This window comes from Amaranthus tricolor, chromosome 16, assembly GCF_026212465.1.
Source record: "Amaranthus tricolor cultivar Red isolate AtriRed21 chromosome 16, ASM2621246v1, whole genome shotgun sequence".
Taxonomy (NCBI): domain Eukaryota; kingdom Viridiplantae; phylum Streptophyta; class Magnoliopsida; order Caryophyllales; family Amaranthaceae; genus Amaranthus; species Amaranthus tricolor.
This window is the reverse complement of record NC_080062.1, coordinates 492,061-510,810: the sequence shown is the minus strand read 5'-3', so window position 1 is coordinate 510,810 and position 18,750 is coordinate 492,061. Positions and strand designations below refer to the sequence as shown.

Here is an 18,750-nt window from a genome sequence, read left to right as displayed (position 1 = left end):
CATGTATTTTTAGCAAATTTTAATTTTTAATATCTCACATGAATATATTGTATCATTTAAAAGTAGTACTTACACTTTAGCCGAGACAAAATATAAAGTATAAAAGTGGTATTTACCCTCTAGCCGAGACAAAAAGTCAAGTTTGTGAAGTAAATTTTTTGTTAAAAGAATGAAGGGGGTGTTTGGCACAAAGGAATGACTTGTGAGACTTTAAGATAAGACTTTTAAAATTAAGATTTTGAAGATAAAAAAAATCTCATCCTTTGTTTTTATTTCCTTAGAAAGTAAGAGATAAAAATAAATGAAAGTCTCAACTCAAATGTCTATCTTTTCCAAGACATTTTCCTTAAAAATTTCTTCCATTTTAATCTCATTCTCTATTTTTATTTCCTTAAGACTTAAACATAAATTTAAAACAAAGTCATATTCCCTTCCTGATTCCCTAATGTTAGACACCCATGTACTTTAAAATTCTTAAGAATAACAAATTATCGACTTTTAAACAAAATCCCATTATCGTTTCAAAAATATTTTCTCTACTTTTTTCCCACTCCATTTTTAGTTCAATTTCTTTAATATCCACTCTCTCACTCCTTCCTCTCTCCTCTCATACTCACATACTTTCATTCAAACCCACCTCAAAGTAGTTCCTACATGTTTCCAAATTTCCCCTAACAATTTCAACCGATTAATTCATCATTTCCTTTCTTCAGATCCATTGCAGAATTCCAGGATTTTATTTTCGAATTTGAAGCACAATTTTGTAGGATCTTAAACAAATCCGTTATGATTTAGGGTTTTTTAATTAAGCGTTTGATTTGGGGGAACAATACAGCGAAATGCAGAGCTCAGCAAGCTCATCAATGACGGCACAACCGGAGGCGATTGTAGAATGGCTACAGAAAGAAATGGGTTATCGACATTCGGGCCCATATTCGGGTTCAAGTCGAGCAGGGTCGGGTCCATCAGTGGATGCGATAAGGAAGGTTTGTAGAGGGAATATGATACCAGTATGGAATTTCTTGCTGCAGAGGGTGAAATCAGAACGAACAGCGGAGACTATTCGGAGGAATATTGTTGTTCATGGGGGGAATGATGTTGGTAGAAGAATGGAGGAGACTGGAAGGAGGAGAGAGAATGAGAGGGGAGTTTCGGAGGCGTTGCAGGAACGAGAAGCGGCCGAGAAGGAAGTGGAGAGGTTAAGGATGGTTCTTAGGAGACAAAGGAAGGAATTGAAGGCGAAAATGTTGGAAGTTTCGAGGGAGGAGGCAGAGAGGAAGCGAATGCTTGATGATCGCTCGAATCTAAGGTTTGCATTCTATTGAAGTTGCATATTTGGAAGTTTTGAGTTGCATTTGTATTGGTTGCTTTTGATTGTTTAAGTTTAATTGTTGAATTTGTTGATCAGGGTTTAGTAGAATGTTTTATGCCTCATTTAGTTGTTAGTAATATGTCATGAGAAAAAAATGTGTTTGCATTCCATTACCGCCTGATACCAACTTTCTAAATGTTATGCATTAGAATGAGTTATGGTTACGCATTGGAATGAGTTTTGCAAAGAAAATGAGATTATTGAAGTTGAATAAGCATGATCGTTAAACTTGTCAAGAGATTTTTCCACTAAAATTACACTAATTATCCATTATCTTTCCATAATTTAATAGTGACTTCCAAAATGGCAATGCTTTGCCATGGTATTATTGGTTTTAGAAAGTTTGATGATTTGTCTATTCTTTTTGTGATGGTTTTTATGTTGGAAATGTAGCTGCTTTATACTCCTGTGTTGTGTGCTAGCTTCTTCTACTATAGTATAGTGTGGAATTTGTTTTAAATTAGTGATGGATCATGGTTGATCTTCCTTGATTATCCCTTTTGTGAATGAGGGTGGTTAGAGGACTGATAGGATCCAACTTTATAATGCTTTTTATAAGTGAATACTCCTGTGTTGTGTGCTAGCTTCTTCTACTATAGTATTGTGTGGAATTTGTTTTGAATTAGTGATGGATCATGGTTGATCTTCCTTGATTATCCCTTTTGTGAATGACGGTGGTTAGAGGACTGATAGGATCCAACTTTATAATGCTTTTTATAAGTGAAACTACAGGTTGGGTTGTGTGACTGTATAGATGGAGCAAGTGGCATAGACGTGTATGAGTTTTGTGTGGTGTGATTGGGTAGAGTTTTGCAACTTAGATGCTCTATGCGTTGGCCTAAGGTTGAGTCAAAATTTTAGGACAGGTAATGTACTATATATAGGTAAATAGTAGGGGGACTTTTTTTAGTGAGTATTGGAGTATACTTTTTTGCTAATGCCAAGAATGACAATTGGTCCTTACATTCTCTGTGATAGCTCATCAGATTCAAGGTTGATCTTATATACAGTACCTATTTTGAGATTTGTTCTACTGCTAGGTGATTCATGATCCAATTTGAGATGAACATAGTGTCTGATCGAATTTGTTACATAAGATTGTTATTTGAGGTTAACCAAAAAAAACCATGCCACCCCAAGGATGATCAGATATGATTGCAATGAAAATCTTTTGGCCTTTACTGATAATATACCACTTATGCCTGATAAGGGATTTGCTGAACTTTTTCACCATATTTAAGATGTTAGACCCACCATTCTGTTGTACAGTTGTAGCACTTGGTTTATGTCTGAGAAGCCTAGTTTGCTGTTATTAGATTAGATGAATGAAAAAGGTCTCATTGCAAGTTGTGCTGAATCAATAATGATATGATTGTTACTTGATATCTGGACCCTTGTATTAGAATAGTGGCTGGGAAGCCTGCATCATCAGCTTCAGACATATATGTTTGGTTGTTGTAGGTTCAGATAAGAGACTATTGTATTGGGTGCCTCTGATGGGATATAAAATCATCTTGATGACTGTTCTTCAAACACTGGAGTGACTTAACATGAAGTTGGTAACTTTGTTATCATGTTATCTAAAACTTTGTTGTCATAGAACTTTTAATCCATGTTTTCAGCTGTGGAATCAGTCTATTGTACTTTATTTCAGTTTTTAGTATTCAAGTTACTTCATGTCAATTGACATGCTAATTATTGATTGTCATAGACAGAACCAGGCATGTATACTTAATTATTTTAATGTTAACCTCACAGGCTCAAATGTTAAAAAGGATTTATTTAATCTTCTCAACCTTTTATTGATAAACTGTAACTAAAAATGCAGGCATAAACAGGTTATGCTGGAGACATATGATCAACAATGTGATGAAGCAGCAAAAATATTTGCTGAATATCATAAACGCCTGCGTTATTATGTTAGTCAGGCTAGGAATTCACAGAGGTCTAGTGTTGATCTTTCTACTGAAGTAGCTAGTACCCTTCATGCCAGCAGTGAAAAAGAGTCGTTGTACTCCAATGTTAAGGGAGCCAAAGCTGCTGAAGATGTCATTCTTATTGAAACTACACGTGAAAGAAATATAAGAAAAGCCTGTGAGTTTCTTGCATTACATACACTTGATAAAATACGCTGCTCTTTCCCAGCATTTGAAGGGAATGGTGTACACTCAAATCCACAGCTTGAAGCAGCTAAGATTGGTTACGATTTTGATGGGGGAATACCCGAAGAAGTCAAAATCATTGTTGGGAATTGCTTGAAAAATCCACCTTTGTTACTTCAAGCTATCACTGCATATAGTCAGCGATTGAAATCGCTGATTAGTAGGGAAATAGAAAAAGTTGATGTTAGAGCTGATGCTGAAGCACTTAGGTCTGTGTTTTCCTTAATTTCTTTACTGGCATATTGTTTTCATTCTTATACTTCTTTACTTTAGCTGGAAACTGTGTCACTATTGTTGTATTCAAAACTTGCAATCTTTTTATTTGCCTCCATGGAATCAACTGTTACCTGATGGCTTGGGTATGGGATATTTGAACTGTCATCTATCTATGTGATTTTTTTTTTGTGTGTGTGTGTGGGGTGGGGGGGGGGGGGGGGGGGGGGGGCAGGGGTGGAGGTTTAAGTTTTGAGGGGAGGAAAATATCTTTCGCCTATCTTATTTTGAGTTTGATTCTTTTGTTCAGGTACAAGTATGAAAACAATCGAGTAATGGATGCTTCATCTCCGGATGTCACATCACCATTGAACTATCAGCTATATGGTAATGGAAAGATAGCAGCAGATTTACCTTCAAAAGGAAGTGAAAATCAGCTTTTAGAAAGACAGGTTCAACTTTTACACAGTAGATTTGTATGTATTCAATCGCTGTTTGCACTTGCACCATGCATTTGTCTTGCGTTATGCTTTGTCGTCCACTCTTTTGTTTAGAAGTGATTGTTTGCAGGGGCCAGGGACAGTGATAGTAAAGATCACATTCATTTATTCTTATGTGGCATACTGGCAGTTCGTATTCTATTTCAAGTCTATGACTCTTTAACTTGCAGTTTGATTTATTAATGTTTCTTTTTGTCTTTGTCACAGAAAGCTCATGTTCAGCAATTTATAGCTACAGAGGATGCTGTAAATAAAGCTGGTGAAGCCAGAAGCATGTCTCAGAAACTTCTGACGCGTCTGCATGGAAGTGGAGATACTAATCATCAACTGTCCACTGTTGGAGGAACGCAGAGTGTTGGGAGTCTCAGGCAATTCCAGGTAGTGACTTCTGTAGGAACTTTTTTCTATTAAAAAAGTATACAGCTGTTTGGTGCAAGTTCCTTTTTTTTCTTGTTTATCATCTCAATTAATTTTACCTCCTGCTTTGTGGTAAGTTTCTTTCTCATTCACCCGAGACTGGACTAAAGCAAAGGGGGAGTTCAAAAAAGAGCCTGATTCTTGGTTGTTTAACCCTGTTTTTAATTTCAATGGTCTCTCTAATAGTTACACTTATTTTAACCCTAAAGTCAGGCACCTCTTATAGCTCTCTTCTGTATTGAAAGTTTCCTTAAGGAAAACAGTTTAATGAACATCTCTGTTGTATTGAAAGACTGATGAAATTCAATAGTTGTTTTATTCTATATTTTTATACTCTAGGAAAGGGGAGTCTGGCTTGAATAACAGTTCGATTAATTTCTCACCTGTGTAAACAAAGCTGGGCCAACTGTTGTGTTTAAATTTGTCACTTGTGGGCGTTGTAGCCACCTACGTGTCTTCTAAAATTATGGGAAGTTTATGTTTTTATCGAGTTGCTAATGATTTCCCTACTCTTTTTTGGTTTAGCTGGAAGTATGGACAAAGGAGAGAGAAGCTGCTGGGTTGAGGGCAAGTGTAAGCACTTTAATGTCTGAGGTGCAGCGGTTAAATAAGTTATGTGCTGAGAGAAAAGAAGCTGAGGATTCATTGAAAAAGAAATGGAAAAAGATTGAGGAGTTTGATTCGCGAAGATCTGAACTTGAGTTCATCTACACTGCTCTACTTGATGCTAACAAGGTAGGTTGCACTTGGATCTTTAAGACAGAAATACAAAAACTTAGGAGTTGATTTGCTTTCAGCTCTCTTCACTGTAAATCACTGGGTTCTGTTGTAATTTATTAACCTTTGATGAAACTCAGCTGTTTTTAAACTGATGACCTCTTATCCTTATTGTGTGATCTTGTCCAATTTTTCCAGGCTGCTGCAGCATTTTGGAGTCAACAGCCATTGCTGGCCCGTGAATATGCATCAAGTACTATCATCCCAGCATCTTCAATTGTGATAGAATTATCAAATAGTGCAAAGGATTTCATTGAAAAAGAAGTTTCATCTTTCATGCAAAGTCCTGATAACAGTCTGTACATGCTGCCAGCAAGCCCGCAGGTACAAAATCAATCATTTATGTGAACAAAGTTTTGATCTTTGTTTATAGTTGCATGAAGAATGTATGCCAATTTAGAATATTGTTCCTTGATTTTCGGTGGATGCATCCTTGTAGATTTCTTCCGTTTAGAATATCATGTGTCAGAAGCCAGTTGCTATTGTATAGCATGATAATACAAGAGAGGAAGGGATGGGCCATGGTTCAAGCATTGATTTCTTCCTGATAATGTTTTTGGAGGTGGGCGTGATAGATTGTGAGTTTCTTGGATGGCACTATGGAAATCTGCCTAGAACTAACGGAGCTAATTTATTGAGTATTATTAACAAACAGCAATTTATGCACAGAAATGACTGTAGCTCTGGTATTTACCAATAGTATTATTGGAATTGAAGAAAAGCAATGACATTTCTTTTGCTGCTTCATTATGTTATATCTGATGTATCCTTTGTTTCTTTGCAAAATCTATATGAGCGTTCAAGACATATTTGACAATTGAAAGCCCAGCCCGACTCTCCTCCAATGACTTTTATTTCTCATTATTCTTTCTGATAATTAGTAGAATATCTGACCAAAAAAAGCTAGAAAATGGTTCATGTATCCTTTTTAATTGTAGTTTTTTTTTATTGCTGCTGCTTTCATAATCCCGATGAGTTCTATTTTGTTTGTTATCAGGCTCTTTTGGAGTCCATGGGGGCTAGTGGATCTACGGGACCAGAGGCCCTGGCTGCTGTGGAGAAAACGGCTGCGTTGCTGACTGCCAGGGCTGGTGCAAGAGATCCATCTGCAATTCCTTCCATTTGTCGAATTTCTGCTGCTCTTAACTGCCCTTCTGGTAAAGTTCCGTCACTTATGTGATTATGCCTGTAATAAAAGGGTCAGATGAAAATAATGTAGGAAAGAGAATGTCGGGGACCAGGGAGAGGACTATGTGGTGCCTTGCTGCTTTGCTATGCAGACCAACTACATTTTTATACTGGCATCTATGCTTAGCAAAGTTGAGAATGAAATTCAACTTCCCCACTTTTGAATTCTTTGCTTAACCTGAAATTAAAAACTTCAAAACTTGGCTAGCAGTTACATATGGGCCAATCTCTGGTTGTGTTTCTCGTTTGAGGTTTGCCTTGTTAACAAAGTCATTAAAATCGAGATTCCACTTAGAATTATTCAGACCAGTAGAATCAAATTGGTAGAATCGAATTGTAGAATTGTAAGATTCTACAATAAATTAAATTTGCTATCTAGTCATAATTATTCACCTCAAAAGTTAAAGTTTATTAATTAAAAAGTTTCATTCACTTCATTTTTAAGGATGAAAAAAATAAATAATATTTATTTTAAATTTTCATACCAATGAAGAAAAAATTTATTTTATAAATGTTATAATGATGGATCGTTAAATTGTAAGAAAAACTAATTAAAGATGGTACATAAGAAAAATTAAAAAGAATTAAGTATGAATTGTAGAATCGAATCGTTAAATCGTTAAATCGTAGAATCGTGTTATGATTCTACCTTTACAAATTTTATTTTAATTAGAATCATAAGATTCTACCAACTTACGATTTTACCTACGATTCGAATCGCTCGCTTATTTTTAGATCGTAAAATCGTAGAATCGTAGATCAAAATCGTGATTTTGATAACCATGCTTGTTAATTTGATGATATTGATCTAACGAATAACATCCTGGGGAATTTGTTTCAGTTTTGTACTGAATAAACCATTTTTGTTGTGAAGGCTCAGATGATGGTTTGACATCAGTATTAAAAGCCTTGGAATTTTCTCTGAAATTGCGGGGTTCTGAGGCTTGTGTGCTGGAGGACTTAGCTAAGGCAATCAATTTGGTTCACAATCGGAGAGACCTTGTTGAAAGTGGTCGTACGGTGTTGAATCATGCTCATCATGTCCAACAGGAATATGAAAGGTAACATTAGTTCTCCTCTATCTCTTAGCAGAGATATCACTGTTCTTGGGGGCTTTTGTGTTTCTTTTGCTTATGAATATTAGATTGAGCTAGTAAATTATTGAATGTGTATCTTTTGCACACACATTCCCCCCCCCCCCCCCACACACACACACACACACACACACATATATATATATATATATATATATATATATATATATATATATATATATATATATATATATATATATATATATTGTGAATAACAACTCTAGACTTTGTTAAATTGGTATCAGTTGCATCTTTGGTGGCTAGTGGCTACTCTGCCCTTGGTTTGATCATCTGAAGCATAGATCATTCATAAAGTAACATTTTCCAACTGAATTTATGCAGGACTACAAGGTATTGTCTCTCGCTGGCTGCTGAACAAGAGAGAACTGTGGTCGAAGAATGGCTACCAGAGCTCAGAAATGCTGTAATAAATGCTCAGAAGAGCTTGGAAAATTGCAAATGTGTCTGGGGTTTGGTAAGCAAATAATGCATTATTTTACATATGTTGTCAGTCATCATCTATCGCAAGATAGAAGTTTCAAAGTTCTACGGTGTTTTGCAGCTTTGCTTTTAAGTAGATTCTTGGCACAAAGCAGCCAACTCCATTTGATGGAATACAATCTTGGCATTGTTTTTGTTTTGTTTGCATCATTGCGTGTGATTTGAGCTTGATAGCCCTTCTAATTGTCTGAGACCTGTATTTTACTATTTCCGTGCCATTTCCCAAGCTATCTTGAACTTCCTGCCTTCGCTAAAGATAGCTTTGTTCTGAATTGAGATGTGAGCTATGAATTCTTTGTACATGTCCGCCTTCTTTCCGAACTTATAACTGCCTTAGAGCCTACAGGTCTGTTTTGACACAATTACCATTCGCACTTGCGTTGGTACTTGCTAGTATTGTGTCTCTTCGCATTATATTAACATGTTTTTTTTCATGTATGTTGTGTACAACCATGCTCTGTCTGATCTGTATTGGAAGCTATTTTTATCTTTTTTTATTTGATCCGGGGGTGGGCTAAAAATTCCTACAGACATGTGGGAAGAGGGAATTAATCCCTCGTGTAGGTGGTGAGAACCAAACATCGTCACCAAGGTGAAAGGGAGTGTCCTAAACCACTAAGCTAACCAAACATTCTCTGTTTAGTTTCTCATTTTACCTGTTTTTCCTTTTGTGGATAGAACTTCTTAACCTTTTTTAATGTTCTACAGCTCGAAGAGTGGTGGGAGCAACCTGCCTCCACAGTTGTTGACTGGGTTAAAGTGGATGGTCAAAATGTCGGTGCTTGGGTTAACCACGTCAAGCAACTTCTTGCATTTTATGATCAGGAAATGCTATAAGTAAGTGAGCATTCTCAATGGACTAACATCATCACAATATCTACAACATCGACCGCTTGCAAAATCGCAACTCGAGTTTTCACCTAGAGATGGCTCAACGTTCAAACCGAAAGGTATAGAGCAATTATACCAGTTTTTGGGTCCATGGAAACAGCGGGAGATACCTGATTCCAAATTAGAGTTACCATATGTTTCTCCCCCTTTACGCTTCCTTCTCCTTTCTCCCCCACCCATGTTTTTGTACAGCGTGTCCTTGTATAAGCTTTGTATTGATACAATTATCCAGGGTTTCCATGCCATTAGAAAAGGCAATGATTCCTCCAACCATATTTCTCTGAGATTAGGAGTGCGGTGCAGTGCTGCGAGCATGATTTGTTATGTAAAAATTTCTTGTAGGCTTCATTTCTCCTATTGTTAATCAAATGCCAATTCTTTTTGTACTCCTAATTTACAGAAGTAACAATGCCTTTTGTATATCCTTGAGAGAAACTCGCAGGTTTGCAATTACTATGGATTATTTGTACTTATGTACAACTGCTATCTTATTTGTAAGATTCGAATCCTTTTGTATGTTCTCGATATAAAGCGGGTCCATTCTCACAATGCTATCTCCGGTGACATTTACTGTGCAAAGAGTTCTCTTAACTTGAATTGAGCCCCTCCCTCCCAAAAGACCGCGCGTAAAAGTTGTATCAGGCGATGTGGAAGATAGTATACATTATACAAAAGTGTTATAGATCATCTAAATCAATCGTTTTATTTGATTTCAATTGTTATGTATTTGTTTGTTAGTTCTGACGTAGATGTCATATGACTCTTTTATCAATGAATTGAGCATTTAAAAGAAGGTGGCCACATAAGTGTTGTCTTGCTCATGGGGCTGCCGTTATGTTGAGTTCATAAGCTCAAACTGCGGCACATGGCTCCTTCATTTGGAGTTTTGCATTAGGGTTTTGCAGTTGGCTAAATTTGAATCAAACATACTATATTTGGTGCCATACTGGTTGGAAATTATCTGAACTTTGATGTAACCTTAAGTTATTCTTGTTGCAATTAATTGTTCTTGATTCAAGTCATACAATTGGCTATTATACAGCCCAACATTGCTCTTCAGTACATGATATTCCTATCATTTGTTGTTGACATGTTATCGGATTTTAGCCTTACCAATTCCCATCCTAAGACTACGACAAATATTAAAATCTTAATTCAACGATATATAGGTTTAAGTACATTACCTAAAATAAACTAATATGATCCATCGTTGAACATATTATAGGGTGCTTGGCAAACAATTGATATTTAATAGGAGTATTTAATTCGAACTAGTTGATTATATCAACTTATTTGATCAGTCGAATTTGAACATGCTGATAGGAACATTTCAACTAGTTTATTTACCAAACACTAATATTAAATTGTAATTTAAAATGTTTTAACAAGCTATTTTGCCAAATATCCTAATTATATTTTGTGTCCAGCAAATAAATAAATGAATTATTATTGTTCACATATAGACATATTATTTTCTATATATTAAATGTAGCTATCATATAATATTACAAATATCAGTTTTCATAAGCTTTCAGCGTCATATATCATTTTTGTAATTATAATTTTATTCCATTTCTACATATTTTGCGACAGAAAAAACGATTTTGCTAATATAGTGAGTTAGTGACTAGTGAGGATTAGAAAGAGTACACATCTTTATCCATGACGAAATATTCAATAAGACAATAATTTATGATTAATTTATACATTTAATTATTATATCTTTTACTTGAAGTTATATCCATCAAATGGTAAATTCAACCAAAAACTTAAATTAATGATGTTTTCTCACACATAAACGTTTGAGACCATAACGGCAATGAACATAGTACAGTTTTAATAAGCTTGATATTAGGGTGAATCTAGAAAAAAAAATGATGCCACTAATAACTGAAAAACATTACAAATGAGATGCAAAATTATTAATGGCGGTGTGTAGAAGGTAATAAGAACAACTTCGAAGAACAATATAGATAAAAATCATAGTGAAAATGAGCTTAAATAGGGAAAAATGTTCTTTCTTGGCAAAAAGTCTTATTTAAAAAATTAATTCTCGATATATTAGAGTTTTTTATCTGCTATTTTATTTAGAGATTTAAAAAGACAAAAACATCACTAGACCACATAAATCAATATATTTAGATCATTATTGTTTTATTCAATCATAAAGCAACACGTCATAACATAGTTTGATTTTGATAAGTTTGACGTGTTTCTAAATTTTGTATGCCATCAAATTTTTGGATGTCGGTATTTAATTTTATTTTTTTGAAGGCCAAATTAAATTAAATTAAAGTTAATAAAAGGAATGTTCATGAAGCAAAAGAAGAATAAGCGTCATTTTAATGAGCAGAAATAAATAAAAATAAATATAATAAGTGTCTTGAAGTGGTAGCAAAATCTAAGTTTAAACCCGTGAGTTTGTAAGATAAGATAGAGGTACCTTTTTTTTTTGGCACAACCCGTGAACATCAAATTCTAACTTTGGAAATGCTCATATCAAATTACCTGCCTCTCAGTATGATATATTATATATTATACATTGATAAATTAAAGATAATATGTATATTTATAAATTATTAAAAATGCTCTTATTAAATTATTTGTTGAGATGATTTATCTCAAATCGATAAATTAAAGATAATGTGTAAATTTATAAGTCAAGGAGATATCATTTCAAAACGGCAAAACCATATAGTAATGGGAGAAGAAGCTGTAATAACTTATAAAATATATACATTATTTTTAATTCTTCGATCTGAGATCATATTCATCTATTATTCTTTATCATCATTCATGATTTACATGGTGGTTTAAGTCATAAATATTTCCTTTTCCTTAATCACATTCAATGAAGAATCAAATTTTGTTTAAAACATAGTTTCCTTTTTCTAGAAGGAACTTGTGTTCGATTTTAGCTGGTCTCTTTATTTCCCTTTATCTTACAATGTAACGTAAAACAGTATATAAGCGAAATCTAACATACTTGCAAAGTAATTATTAAGAGCAAGTGAAAATTTTATATTTGTAATTGGAAAAAGTCTATTGCATTATAACATGTTATTAAATTTATAGTTTTTATAAAGATTTAAATATAAAGCTATAACTTCATTTGTATTATTTTGAGCACCAAATATTACTTGATTTTGTGATGTGTGATCATCCTAAAATTATATAGTACCTAAAATGAGCAAAAAAAACTTATCAAATGTGAATCAACTTATTATTATTATTATTATTATTATTATTATTATTATTATTATTATTATTATTATAGTTTTTAATAAATAAATCAAAATTCGCCAATAATTCACCTAACAATCGCCCAGCGCAAAGTGGAACTAATACCACCTTATTATTGATCCATCTAAATAAACAATTAACCACTAGAGTAATTACTAAATTAAGAATAATAAAATCCATACACAATTTTATTTATTTTTGAGCAACACTCTTGTGTATTATTTTCTTGGGAAGATAATGCCACATTATTTCATTATTTGTTTACTGATCAATAATATATATAACTTCATACAGTACGTTATAAAAAATATATATTAAAATTATATTCATTTGGACAAATTTAATAAAATATCTCTTTTGCTTATGAAATGTGTGCATTTTATATTTTTAGATTATTTACTAATATTGACAATAAGTCTTACTCAACTTAATACAATTTACTCTAGAGGTGTTCATTCGGGTCATCAGGTTGATTTCGGAATAGGTGTTTTTTAAAATCGAGTTTTGTGTTCATGTTAGTTTTTACATAATATCGTCAAATCAGATTTGAGTATAAGATCGGATAAATTTAAAATTATCAGATCTGTTTTAAACACCTCTAATTTACTCTATAATTTATATTAGTATCCTGGATTCACAGCTACACGGTTGTACACTTGTACTTTCTACATATAATTTTGTACATAAAACAAGCGGTGCATAGTTGATAAATATGTGTTGCACAATATATATTTTACGAATATGAAAGTGGTGGTGCTTGAGATAAGCACACTATGAATCACACAAATGTAACAGTAAATATAATATTCTATTATAAGAAAATGCCATAAAATATTTAAGAATTTTTGTTGTTTCCCAATACTATGTACCAAATATAAATAATGAAAGAGGTGTATCTTATTTCTACCTTACAATTTACAAATGATCTTTTTCTATACTTTAGAAGATAAGAATATAATCTGTAATTTCTGATGGAAAATAACTTTCATACATCTATAAATCAAATCCTATCCACCTTTTGTCTCAATTTTTTTTTCTTTTATTTTATCCTTTTTATCACTCTAAATGATTATTCTATATATATAAAAGATAATAATAATATACAATTTGATTTGCTTATGCAAGTGTGATATGGGGTTTTTATGTGCAAGGTTTAAAACAACAACTCGTCTTATATCAAATCATCTCATTACGAGACGAGCTCATATATTAATCAGTTTATTTCTCTAATTATCACTTTAAGACTATAAACATGGATCGATTAAAGGTTATAATTAGTCACTTTAAGATTATAAGTCATCACTTTAAGTGTAGTGCGACAGCGGAAGCAAAGTCGATGAACAATAATAAAACAATAAGAAATTCAATGCAAACAATAAGAAAATGACACAAGAAATTTAACGTGGTTCACTATCGATGTGATAGCTACGTCCACCGGCACCGAGATCAAATAATTTCACTATGATCGCAATGAATTTACAAGATGAATTCCAATCACACTCACAAATTATAATGGCTCTCTTGTGATCTCTCTCAATTTGTGAATCATCATGTATTAACCTTAAAATGGGAGTTTATATACTAATGCCCAATAAAAGGAAGTTATTACATAATAAACACAAAGTAACCGTCCCAAAAAACACCTCCCGTGAAAAGAAACCGCCATTTCGCGAGCCGGGTACAACTACGCGAGCCGCAAAATGAAGACAGAACGCACTCCGCGCCCCGCGGACTACCTTTTTGACCCATATTCATCTTCTTTAATGGTGCTTGCTAGTTTGAGTCACCATTAACGACATTAAGATTATAAGTAATCAATTTAAGACTGAAAGTGTATATTATTGAACCAGACCAATAGAAATAACCTCACCGTTAGACCGTCTTATTTGGAAATTTGTGTTAGAACAAATTACATTAATTACTCATAATTAATTTTACTATTGTTTAACAAGTCAAAGACACTCAAAGTTCATGAAATTTGTGGCTGCTATACTTATCTCGTGAGCCAACTGGGATTTTAACCTATCTCAATATACACCACCAATAAACAAACTAACTTTTAAGTGAATTTATCAACATAAGAAAAAATACCCAAAAGAATTGTTTGAGGAACAACTACCCATCAAGGTTAATTCATTTGTTAGATCGAAATCATCTGATTCACCGTAAAAATTACTATTGATTTGTTACCATAATTATGATCAAAATTGATGATGGTCTAAACACCACGATATATATTAAAATTTGCAACCCATTAACGTGTCCGAAATCACATTGTGATAAAGTATATAACATATTTTGAGATTTCAATTAAAAATTTGATGATGGTCTAAACACCACGATACATATTATATATACTCTATCAGATCGCTACAGTTACCGCGTTTTCTCATTAAATTCCTCTACGACGATTCTTCAAATCACTATTTTTATCTCTGTTTTTACTGTTTTTATATCATGGTGCAACCTAAAGTATCAATATAAAGAATGAAAAATCATCCAGAATAATCTCATTTATTGACCATTTATTGTGAATAATTTCTACTATTGATTATTTCTAAATAATTCAACCTTTGTATATTTTTTGCTGATAACACTTTACCACAATTTAACTAGCTAACGTAGGTAACTACCACCAAAGGTGGAAGAAGAAGTGAGAGTAACAACTAATAGGTACTTACAGTAATCGGTTAAAATTTGGTACGAAATGCTATCAACGAAAAATATACAAATATTAAATTATTTAGAAATAATTAATAATATAGATCACTATTTATAGCAAATAGTCAATAAGTGAAAAATTTTCACAATAATTTTTACTAAAGACATTAAAAACCAAAGGATAATATTTTACAATAGAATAAATAGTTTTTAGTTTGCAGTTGACTGGCCTACGCATGAATGACATAAATAGATACCAAGGCGAAAGGGGGCTCATTCTATATATAAATATAAGTTCACTGACCTTCTCATAACATAAGCTACAATAACATAATAAAAGCCAAACACAGAGAATATTACTTCTTAACACTAAATAATTACTTGAATGATGGAAAAGTTTACAAATTTGTGGCCCTTATGTATGGCTTTACTATTTCTCTATGTTTCTTGCTTTTGTTCAGAAGCAAGGCATCATTCTAAGCATCCTTCTGCTGTTGTTGTTGGTGCTGTTTTTTGTGATACCTGCTTCCAAAATGACTTGTCTAAGGCCACCCACTACATCTCAGGTTCATTTTCATTCCCTTTACGCCTCCTATTTGGTTTTTGGTTAACAGTATTAAATGGTGGTAGCAGAAATGATTCTTAACTTAATTTTGATCACATGTGTAATGTGTTGTGTCATTTCTATGGTAATGAAGGTCTCATGCTCAAATATGATTTTTCTTAACTGTTTTCCGTTACCATCTGATATCACACTTCTAAGTGGTAATAAATGAGAAGGAAGTATGTGATAAAAAGTTAGATATTTGATACACGTAAATATATTTTACATTATCATTTCCATCATTAATTAATATTTTGACTGCAATCGAACGAGTAGTTATAATTATACCATACCTCATTAATTGTTTATATTATGTTACTCACAACTTATATACTTGTGTTACATATGAGTATATGTTCAATTGTTGCTCTTCACAAGTTTTAAACTTATAGTCCAAAATGAATAAATGAAGGGTTACGTGTTTTGTGTTCATACTATATACCCATATTGGATTTTTGATAATTGTATATGGGCACTTAGCTTTTAAGTGTTTGGACTTATGTTTTAGGTTTATAGGTGAACCTTATTTATTTTTATCTTTTTTCTTTTGCTTTTAATCGTATTATTTTAAATAAGTCGCAAATTTAGAAAACAAAACTAGTTTATAAATTATATTATACTCTGAACTATTGAAGTAATAAGTGTAGACTATATTATAGACAAGATCGATGCATTATTAAGTAAAAAGGTAGGCATCTTATGACTCATATCAAATTGTCTGCATTCATGATCTCTAATCTTTTTCAATATATGTCTCTTACTACAATTTGTTTTTTTTTGCATTCATTGATTGAAAAAAATCAATCTCTAAACCTCATTTTAGGGTAAAGCCACTTGGCGTTATTAACAATATATTTGGTTGTTTGTATTTAAAGGTGGTAATAAAAATAACTTTTAGGGTATGCTTGAATTGGATGTAAATATTTAAGGGATAAAAAAAGTCAAAGTAAGAAAATAAAGTTGTTAAATGAGAAATTAGTGAAATTTGATTATTGTAGAATTTGGAGAATTGTTGCAAAGTAATGAAAAATAAATGGAGCTCTCAATTTTGTGAAATAAATATTTACCCTAGGGGAGGGTGGGGGAATGTATTACCTCCATAATAGGGGAAATCATTTTTTTTACATTATTATTTTTATTTCATGCTCATTTTACCTTCTTCACAACGATCTCAACTACTTCAAATACATCTCTATTTGCTTTCATTTCATTAGTTTGACATTATTTCCCCTTAAATATTTACATCATCCAATCCAATCATGCCTGTAGTGTAAATTTTTATCAAATATAGCATGTCATTTCCATAGTAATTTAATGATAAAAAACTTTTTTTTCACAATTTTCCATTACCATAATACTACATATTTAATGGTAATGTATTGGAATGAATTGTGTAAATGTAATAAGAAAATTTTCTACCAGAATTACATTAACTTTCCATTCTCATTACCACCAATTAGTATCGTTAACCAAACAGGTGGTAAGTGCACTAAGGTTATAAAATAGTGTAGAACAATACAAAAAATTAAACATAAATTTTTAAAAGGTTTTTTTTTTTTTTTTCAGGTGCAACTGTGGCAGTACAATGTGCAGAAGAACCCACAAGAAAATCATTCTATCAAGAAGTAAAAACAGACAAAGAAGGCAAATTCAAAGTAGAATTACCATTCTCAATCACCAAACATGTCAAAAAACTACAAGGATGTAATGTAAAACTTGTAAAAAGCAGTGAACCTTATTGTTCTATAGCTTCTACCTCTACTTCTTCCTTAATCCATCTTGAACAAAAAAAAGGAGGAAAACACATATTTTCTGCTGGTTTTTTCACCTTTAAGCCTTTAAAACAACCTAATTTATGTAACCAACCAATAACCCAAAAAAATATTTTGCACCCACAACAGATTTTCCCACCAATTCTTCCACCAGTACTTCCTGCACCACAGGGCCCTTTACCAACAGTTCCAAACCCATTTCAGCCCGCACCTTTGCTACCCAACCCGTTGCAGCCACCCGCGCCACCACTCATTCCGAACCCATTTCAGCCCCCGTCTCCACCAGCTAGTATGTTTCCGCCACTGCCGCCGCTGCCACCACTGCCTAGTGTGCCTATTGTGCCCGGGTTGATCCCCACGCCGTCAACGCCGCCACCAGCATCTTTTTTGCCTCCTATCGTTCCATTACCACCTGTTCCACTTATCCCTGGAATTCCTCCTAAGGGTAAGAAACTAAACCCTTGAATATATCCTTGATCAATACTAAAAAAGCTCGATCATTGATTTTCTTTCGTCAGCCTACCTTGTACCGAAAAACCCCAAAAGAGGTTATTGATTGGCATTTGGGATGTATAATTCTTGTAATCAATAACCAAGTACTAGTGTTAATTTTATCTTTTGCATTTATTTTCTGCTTTCTTTTTTGAAGTTGTTTACAAGAAGAAATTTTAAAATATTCAGTTTATTATATTGATAGATATATGTGTTGCGCGACAGCGGAAACAAAGATCAAAAATAATAACGGAAAGCAATAAAGATTTAGACAAACAATAAAGAAATCACACCGAGAAATTAACGTGGTTCACTATCAACGTGATAGCTACATCCACCGGCACCGAGAACAAACTTTTCACTATAAACTGGGAGATTACAAGATGAACGAGAAGCCACAACAATGGCTCTCCAAACTTTTTCTCTTTTAGTTTTCCTCACTTGTGTTTCATGCATCATCCCTAATTCTAATTACAAGAGGAGTTTATATAGTATGCCACTTAATTAAAAGAAATTAGGTTAACAATTACAAAGAAAACGACCCAAAAACTAAATAACCGTCAAAAGAACGTGCGAAAACTAAAAACCCACAAAAAACTACACAAGTCGCGGCTCGCGTACTAGGTTGCGGCCCGCGACCTACCTGTTTTCCGAAACAATAGCTTTTCTTTCAGAAACTCGCGACACGCGATCAAATGTACGGCTCGCGACCTGGGCGTCTTCCAATCCAGTAGCTACTCCGCGCCCCACGTAGTACTCCGCACTCCGCACACTTCGACTCATCTCTTAATTTCATCTTAAAACCCGATCTTAGACTCGGTTCAAGTCACAAAATCCCAACAATATGTATGTGAAGTATGTTA

The 18,750-nt window shown here is 33.3% G+C and overlaps 2 protein-coding genes across 2 annotated transcripts; both read left to right on the top strand.

Annotated features, from left to right (window-relative positions):
- The first annotated feature begins 505 nt into the window (after positions 1-505).
- On the top strand, positions 506-9,623 carry LOC130802175 (AUGMIN subunit 5). Its single transcript, XM_057666094.1, has 10 exons — positions 506-1,309; positions 3,201-3,743; positions 4,058-4,199; positions 4,455-4,625; positions 5,190-5,399; positions 5,580-5,765; positions 6,439-6,598; positions 7,504-7,690; positions 8,066-8,198; positions 8,933-9,623. Exons 1-10 carry the CDS (start codon positions 840-842, stop codon positions 9,059-9,061), a joined length of 2,331 nt encoding a protein of 776 aa, XP_057522077.1. The 5' UTR covers positions 506-839; the 3' UTR covers positions 9,062-9,623.
- A 5,691-nt stretch (positions 9,624-15,314) lies between these two features.
- LOC130802174 (uncharacterized) lies at positions 15,315-18,035 on the top strand. The gene is made up of 2 exons (XM_057666093.1): positions 15,315-15,585; positions 17,190-18,035. Exons 1-2 carry the CDS (start codon positions 15,405-15,407, stop codon positions 17,858-17,860), a joined length of 852 nt encoding a protein of 283 aa, XP_057522076.1. The 5' UTR covers positions 15,315-15,404; the 3' UTR covers positions 17,861-18,035.
- The last annotated feature ends 715 nt before the right edge of the window (positions 18,036-18,750 follow it).

What these genes read in the sequence shown, in the direction of transcription:
- LOC130802174 (XM_057666093.1), top strand. Translation starts at nt 15,405, where the DNA reads ATGATGGAAAAGTTTACAAATTTGTGGCCCTTATGTATGGCTTTACTA. An exon ending in GGCCACCCACTACATCTCAG is followed by an intron (nt 15,586 to 17,189) that starts GTTCATTTTCAT and finishes TTTTTTTTTCAG; the next exon opens with GTGCAACTGTGGCAGTACAA.
- LOC130802175 (XM_057666094.1), top strand. Translation starts at nt 840, where the DNA reads ATGCAGAGCTCAGCAAGCTCATCAATGACGGCACAACCGGAGGCGATT. An exon ending in GATGATCGCTCGAATCTAAG is followed by an intron (nt 1,310 to 3,200) that starts GTTTGCATTCTA and finishes CTAAAAATGCAG; the next exon opens with GCATAAACAGGTTATGCTGG. An exon ending in GCAAATGTGTCTGGGGTTTG is followed by an intron (nt 8,199 to 8,932) that starts GTAAGCAAATAA and finishes AATGTTCTACAG; the next exon opens with CTCGAAGAGTGGTGGGAGCA.